The 8,052-nt window shown below is 40.6% G+C and overlaps 1 protein-coding gene across 1 annotated transcript; it reads left to right on the plus strand.

The window, feature by feature from the left end:
- Positions 1 to 1,208: 1,208 nt before the first annotated feature.
- On the plus strand, positions 1,209 to 7,820 carry sybl1 (synaptobrevin-like 1). The gene is made up of 8 exons (XM_083915121.1): positions 1,209 to 1,326; positions 1,642 to 1,816; positions 3,819 to 3,876; positions 4,142 to 4,279; positions 4,406 to 4,496; positions 5,474 to 5,541; positions 5,699 to 5,791; positions 6,800 to 7,820. The coding sequence occupies exons 2-8, from the start codon at positions 1,671 to 1,673 to the stop codon at positions 6,863 to 6,865; spliced, it is 660 nt and encodes a 219-aa protein (XP_083771247.1). The 5' UTR covers positions 1,209 to 1,326; positions 1,642 to 1,670; the 3' UTR covers positions 6,866 to 7,820.
- The last annotated feature ends 232 nt before the right edge of the window (positions 7,821 to 8,052 follow it).

The raw sequence follows: 8,052 nt of genomic DNA on the forward strand, positions 1-8,052 counted from the left end.
CACATTTGGATGTATAGACCTTTTTAATGGAATTCCATTGCTAGGCAACAGCCTCGGTCCTTGTTAACTTCCTGTCAGCTGATGTCATTCACATTTACTTCAACAGGAAATAAACTGGGACACATTTAGAATGTTTATGTTTACAACTTTGAAAAGGTCTTTAAAACACATTAGCTGAGGTTTATATATGTTGTCTGTAAAATAATGTTGTTGACAAATATGTTGTGCTATAGCTCGAGTTTGCAATGAAAATCATTTTGATTCTGATTCTGATCAGTTGAAGACAAGCTACATAAAACAAAAGACAGTGAAGGTTTATCTGATGACTCGACTAACTGAATCAATAAATTTAATATTTATGTAGTTCATTAATCAAAATGGTGTTATGCTTTTCCTTCAAAAAACAAAGAACGAACGAAGATGGTCAGATGGATATGTGTGCGCACACCTTGAGAAAATTATCTGAAAGAAAGTCTGATTGGTCCACAAGTTGGAAAATTTGCTCGGCTAAAAATAAATAGCCTAGTCTCAGTGGCTGAAAAGAAAAAAGCTGACCTAAACTACAAAAAACCTCACCTGACTGAACACCTGTGTAGTTTTGTAGCTACTTTGCTTCCATAGTTGTCTTCATTGTGTTGTTGTTTTTGTCTTTGCTGGCTTTGATGTCACGCTGCTTATCGTGGACCTGTTCATTTAATGTAAAAGGTGATCAAATGTATTGGCTTTTTAAAAATCCACCCTTTTTACTAATATGCAGAGAACACTTGCAGTTCCGTTAGTTTAGCAGACCCCAAACGTTTTTCCTTCTTATGTTTTACTGTCTTTGTACATTTTAATGTGTGTTCATATTATTTCTACGTTTAGAAATACATGTATTATTACTGTATGGTAATAGCATTGTGTATAACTCTGAAAGATGTAAGAATAGTAATTTTTATATTGAATCTTGTCAATAAAATAAATAAATATATAAAAAAAACTCGCAGAAGCGATACGTTTCCTGTAAGACATTGCGAAGGGCCCAAATACGAACCTGTAAAATCCAAACTATCGCCATAACGCGACGTAGTTATGAAACACGTGACGATAACGCTGCATGACGAGGAAGTTAATAATTGTAGTTCTAAAACGAAACAATGCAACTTTGCACCCAGGCTAAAGGATGTGGTAAGAACTACATTACCCAGCATTCGTGCTCCGGGCTGCAGATCTGGGCAAAGCAGAAGTCACTCGAAAGGGATTAGCTAGCTTGCTAGCAGGTGAATTCCCTTTAGATGTTGGGAGTTTTGCTAAATCAGCTACTCTGAACAGCGCTGACACATCGAGGTATGTTATCCATTCTTAAATATCACCGTTTACTGCCTCAGCTCCGCAGCTAAAAAACGATACCTGGGGACGTTTTTACGGTAAACGAACGCCGTCATGTACATCGGTCAACAACACTGTTAGCCCGTTGTTTTCCACCGTTATTCTGGCTTTCGTTTTCATTCCTCGTGACAATTGGATCAGTAATACCATAGTTAGCTCAGTGGCGTCTAGTTACGCATATTCACACACACAGCTCCCCTTCCCTTGTGTTTGTATTTACTGTAACACACCTCTGAAACCATCACCGGAACCATCCATCTCCTCTTTCCCCAGCCCGTGCTGCCGAATCCCCAGCTGTTGCCATGGCAATCCTGTTTGCTGTGGTGGCTCGTGGAACCACCATCCTGGCAAAGCACGCGTGGTGTGGTGGGAACTTCCTGGAAGTGACTGAACAGATTTTAGCCAAAATCCCATCAGAGAACAACAAACTGACCTACAGCCACGGCAGGTAGGAGCGACTCACGCTTACACAGTACTCTGTAGCTACATGGGTCTGCATGTCTTTCTACCATTGTGTGAGCAGAGAAGTAATGCAATGTGCACTATGGGTAAAACAATGGCAAACCCTAGAGTTCTGTATGAAATGCTGATGAATAAGTGGTGTAGGCAGACCATTCATTCCCAGTGGTTTCTTCAGGTAAGTGTAAACTTTGGTTGTCAACGATGCTTTTTTGTCAACTGTGACTAGTATGCACCATAGACTGTATGGTTCACACTCACTTGTTGTCAACAGGATATGGCAAGAAATTGGCTATGTGTTTAGACATGATTCTTTATAAAATACCAGTCAGATGCAGTGTGGTCAGATTGTCCCACTGTCCTCTACAAAAATATGTCACATTCGTTTCGGCCATGTAGTATTGTAAGTGACGATCAGCCATGTACGCCAACAAATTTACTTGCAAATCAAAACTTTAACATCCACTTGGATATTGTGATGTAGCGTAGCCGAAGAGTCAATGATAGAAAGGCTGGCTTCTTAGTGCCCACTGTCTGCCATGTTTATTTACAGCGATGTAACCACATACACGTCTAAATGATTCGAAAGAAATACAAATAAAAAACAAACAGCACTGCTTCTCGTCTTCACAACATTTTCTCTTGGCCCTGAGCAGCAAAATGTCCCTGCCCTTTATAGGGCTCTCAATTTGCCCTGGATTGCCCCACTATCCCAGAGGTGGGAACACCAATCATTTAAATAATCTTAACAAAGCTGGACTCTCTAATTGCTCCTCAACACAACAGGTCAGTAACTCCCCCTAGTTACCCCTCAAAAAAATCAAACCAACATTAAATTCTCTACAACAAAATAAACCCCCTCAACTGGATTTGTCCATCAACACCATAAAGACCGACGGTTCCTCCCCAAACACTCCTGCATGGAGGACCAGAAAAAGGGACAAAGGAATGGTGAATGTAAATGAAACAAACACTTTACTATTCAAACCTGCAACTTAATACAGTTAATTGAAAGTAAACGTTGGTTGTGTGGTTGCTTTAAATTAAACCACGACTTGATGTAATAATGGTAACAGTTTGAACACAAAGAAATCCGGGATCGTGAGAGTTGACATGTTTCACAAAGCAATGGTAAAACGATAGCAAACTTAAATGAATGCAATATGAAAAGAACTGGAGCAATGTGGAAAATGAATGAGGGCAGATCAATACATACAAAGGAAAAGTGGTGAGTACAGAAATATGACCCACTTTGTCACAGATATTGCAACTTATTGTCGCCAATAGTTGATATGATGAACTCCTCCGACATCCATATTCTAATCCGATTAATACAGTGTATGTAAACACGCTACCTCAACATGGGGTTTCTGACAGTATTAATGGTGTCATGATTTTTATGCTCTGATCCGGTGTGGCCTGTGTTATATTAGCACACGTGACAGAGGGTGCACTGCAGGAAACCATAACCTGAAACAATAAATCGGTATCACATGCTAAAATGGCCCAACGCAATGTGATCTCACTCCAAAATCTGAACAGAAAATAGGTGAGAGGAAAATACCAGGGTCATTTTGAGTTACAGACCGTTTACAACTTTGTATCTGTAGTTAATGTTTACTTGGACATTTTACAGTGCATGTAAGGCAAACCAAGTTTATTTGTATAGCACCGTTCAACAACAAGGTAATTCAAAATGCTTTACATAAAACATTAAAAGCATTTGAAAGAAACACATCAAATTACATTTAGATATACAATTAGATTCAGATAAGTTAATTACAAAATTAAATACAAGCAAATTAAATATTTAAAATGGATAAATAAAGTAAAACCAAGAATATCAAAATAATAGAAGTTTCAGTGCAGTATAAGTGATTATTGATACATTTTATTGTGTACTGAAACAATAAAATTGTAGTCTACTGTATTAAACGGTGTACTTTCAACTGCATATCTGTAATGTTGACAAATGTTGTCTTTTTTTTCAGCTATCTCTTTCATTACATCTGCCATGACAGAATCATATACCTGGGTATCACTGATGATGTAAGTATATAACTGACTCAGAAATCTGTGTATTTAGAGCGGAAAGCTGAGTAATAGATATTTAAGGCTCCTTGAGATGCACTTTATGTGAATAGTGGAACATAAAGAAACGTTCAGAGGTAAAGTTGAGCAGCCGAGCCACTTTGAGCAAAAGAAATAAGATTATTGCTACCAAATGCATCTTCAAACTATGTTAGGGTAACAATATATGAAGGCAATTTTCATTTAAAATAATAACTCTTATCATTTTCTTTTTTTACAAAAGGACTTTGAGAGGTCACGTGCGTTCAGCTTCCTCAGTGAAGTCAAGAAGCGCTTCCAGACAACGTACGGGTCGAGAGCACAAACAGCCCTGCCTTACGCCATGAACAGTGAGTTCTCTTCAACACTGGCAGCTCAGATGGTGAGTATGACAAGAGCCTGAGCGCACTGAGCAACATTCTCTTGTGAACCCCCTGTGACTGCTTTGTACTGTGACTGCTAAGATCTCCTTTTTATTTCCTTATATACCTTACCTCTCTTTTTGTAGAAACACCACTCCGACCCACGAGGATCAGATCGTGTTACTGAGACTCAGATGCAAGTGGATGACCTGAAGGGCATCATGGTCCGAAACATAGGTGAGCTTCATTGTGCAGTTATGCTTAAAGGTGTTAAATATGACTCTCAGGGCGCACTCTCACTGTCCATCCGTACTGTGCCCAGTGCTTTAGTGTACTTGTCCCCCCCTCCCTCTCCCCCCGCGGGCCAGGCCCGTTTGTACTCACACTACCTGGGCCTCGGCGCGAATGCTTCTTGCCTGCCACTACGTCATCTCGTCATAACACGTCACACGCATTGATTGACGTCATCACGATGCGTCGCTTTGTTTACAAATGTTCGCGGCCACATAATGGAAAGCAGGGCAGAAAACATGGTTAACGTTTTTGGCTTTGTGGTTTTTGTGGACTCATTGTGATGCGGCACGACCCGCTTAGTCGACGTTGCAAGGCAGCAACGTCTGAACAGGCGCACATAAAATGACGTCAGAACCGGCGTGGGCCTCATGCTCGTACATGTGCGCGTGCTCGTACATGTGCAAACGTGCTTTACAAAAGCCCACCTCTCCCAAACGGGCAGTGACCAGTGTGAGTGCAACCGTACCGCGCCACTGGTCAAACGAACTAGACTTTAGCCATGGAACATGCTTGGGCACGGTACGGATGGACAGTGTGAGTGTTCCCTCAGAGTCTGGGGTGTAACTTCATTATCTTCTCAGGTTGCCATTACCCCACTGTATCTTGATATGGGGCTAAAAGGTAACACCCATTCAGTTGAATCAGAAGAATCCTACGATACTACTGCACTTACAGTGTGCTATGGTTGCATGAGGGACCTCCTTATTATGCTGTGCCAATGAAGCACATTGGCCATCATGCCCAAAAGCAAATGTTCTGGCCAAAAAGTTATGTAATATTCTAATGCTTCATTATCTGATGAAAACTAGAGGATCCTTGTCTCAAATGTCAGTCAGATTTCACATTTCATTTAATAGGAATATCATTACACTGGACCTTTTGTATCTCCAAACTTTGGGTGTCTTTGTGTCTTTTCACAGACTTGGTAGCTCAGAGAGGAGAAAAGCTGGAGCTGCTCATTGACAAGACAGAAAATCTGGTTGATTCAGTGAGTTTAAAGACCAATGGTTTTCCCTTTTCATTCTACTTGTTTTCTGGTACATGATAATTGGCAGTATACATATTTAACTTTTGACAGGAAACTAGCAAGCTACTTAAACACAAATATCGTTACTGATAATGCTGTCTCTCCATACTCCATTCAGTCGGTCACATTTAAGACCACAAGTCGTAACCTGGCACGGGCCATGTGTATGAAGAACCTCAAGCTGACTATTGTCATTGTGCTGGTGTGCCTGGTGAGTATATACTATTAGAATATTAAAGGTCCTATATTGTAAAAAGTGATATTTCCATGTCTCTTTTGATTAGAAGGCAGATCAAGGTGCTATATAAATACTGTGAAAGTATCAAAATGCTCAATCCACAGAGAAATTCACACAGTCTGTATTCAGAAACTGTGTCTTTAAACGAGCCGTCATGACTCCTGTACAGTTGTGATGTCACAACCACACTATATTTAGGTAGAAAGTGCTGCTACAGTGTCATTACAGTCATTCTCCGGCTGTAATGACGGTGCAGAGATGCCAAAAGCACAGAAAGGGAAGATTTTGTAACGCTGACCAATCAGAGAAGACAGGGCCTTCTTCAGGAAGGGGGGGGGGGGTCTTAAAGAGGCGGACGCTAAAATAACGTTTCAGGGCGAGGGTGAATACAGGTGTATTCAGAAAGAAACTATAAGAAAAATAGTCTTTTTGAACATTACAGTATGTCAACATGTTCTAGTAGAAACCCAATATACGAGTATGAACCTGAAAACGAAGCTATGTCCCCTTTAAGCTGATTTATTGTTCTATTTACATGATAAATAACCCAGATTACTTTGCTACTAAATCAGCTGTCATTCTGTGATTTATGTCATATGAAAACACATTGTAGCGGGGCGGCCTGTGGCTGAGTGGTTAGAGGAGTTAAGTAGTAGTAGTAGTTAAGTCGCCCCATGTAAAGAGGCTGAAGGTCCTCGAGGCAGCGGCCGCAGGTTCGACTCCAACCTGCGGCCCTTTGCTGCACGTCTCCCCCTCTCTCTCTCACCCCATTTACTGTCTGTCCTATCTGATAAAAGGCTTGAAATCTGCCCAAAAATAATCTTAAAAAAAAACACATTGTAGAATGTATCTTTCCTCAGAAGGCTCTTTAGCATTGTTTGACATTGGCTGCATGGATTTCTCCTGTGTGTTTGCTGTGTGGCTCACTAAGTGATCAAACAGTGGTGCAGGAGTTTAACTTTGACTCTGTCCTCCTTTCAGGTGGTCCTTTACATTATCGTTTCTGCTGCCTGTGGAGGCCTCAGCTGGCCCACTTGTGTCAAATGAGAGGAGAGAGGGGAGAAAAGAGATGGAGAAGGGAAAAAAAGAATAGGGAGGAGAAGCGCCTGTTTAACGCTGCCTGCCAGTGGACACAAAAGGAAACACAACTTTCCTTCCTCTACTCCTCTAGCTTCAACATACCCAGAAGACACATGCTGCTCCTCCTCCTGCTCCCTGACTCTTTTCTCGCCCCCTCTTTGATAGTGTACACAGTGACTTGCCTTCTGGACAGGGAGTCCCACCTCATACCCACTAAAATGGACAGCAGCCTTGTGGCCTACAACTGATGTGGAACTTGTCTTATGCTAGTCTGGTACATCCATCTTGTCTCATACACTTAGTGGCCTGATGTATCAGTTTGTGATACTGTCTTATCTATGTATTTAATCCAGTCAGATTGATACAGGAATGAACCACAAAGATAGCAACACTTGCTTTATTGTCCTGCTTTTCCTTTGATGTCAACGGAGACATATGGGACCTGCACGTATAGGTAGCATGTTGCAGAGCCACAAGAAGGAATCCCACAATACAGTGTCTGGTCTTCTGTGATATAAATGGCAAGTGTTTAATGAACCATGTTGGTGGTGTCTCATGAATGCTTCCTTTTTGCGCAGAAAAACACATTTTCTGATTTCTTTAATGTTTCATTGCCAAGCACAGACTATTTTAAAATACAGTATATGTTGTATAATACCAGATATGATCATACCAATAAATATTGTACATTTAATTGGTATTATTGACTCTAAAGAGGTAATGATTCTGTTAAATCAAAGCCAGATTGTGTTTTAGAAAATCCTTATCTCTTTCCCACCTTGATAACAGGTTTCCTCTCACCTTTAACGTCCGCTAGTTAAGTGTGCCCATATGTTCATTCTGTTAACACAATGCACTTTTTACACTGTACATATATTTGCTTCCTGGCATCATATGGTTTACAATTATTGAATTATTGTACATCCAGATTTGAAATAATAAAATCAGATGGTATAAAGCGGTTGTCTTCAGATGGGAAACCAGATATGTTTTGATGTGTGTCTTTCAATGTTAAAGTCTGACCTGATTACATTGACAAGAGCTGAACTAACAATTATTTCCTTATCAGTCGATCACAACTGACTGTTAGTTTTAAGGGGATGCCAATTTGTCACGGTGTCAAAGTTCACGCAAACAGCACTTGTTCACTTTTG

This window comes from Echiichthys vipera, assembly GCF_963691815.1.
Source record: "Echiichthys vipera genome assembly, chromosome: 6".
Taxonomy (NCBI): Eukaryota; Metazoa; Chordata; class Actinopteri; order Perciformes; family Trachinidae; genus Echiichthys; species Echiichthys vipera.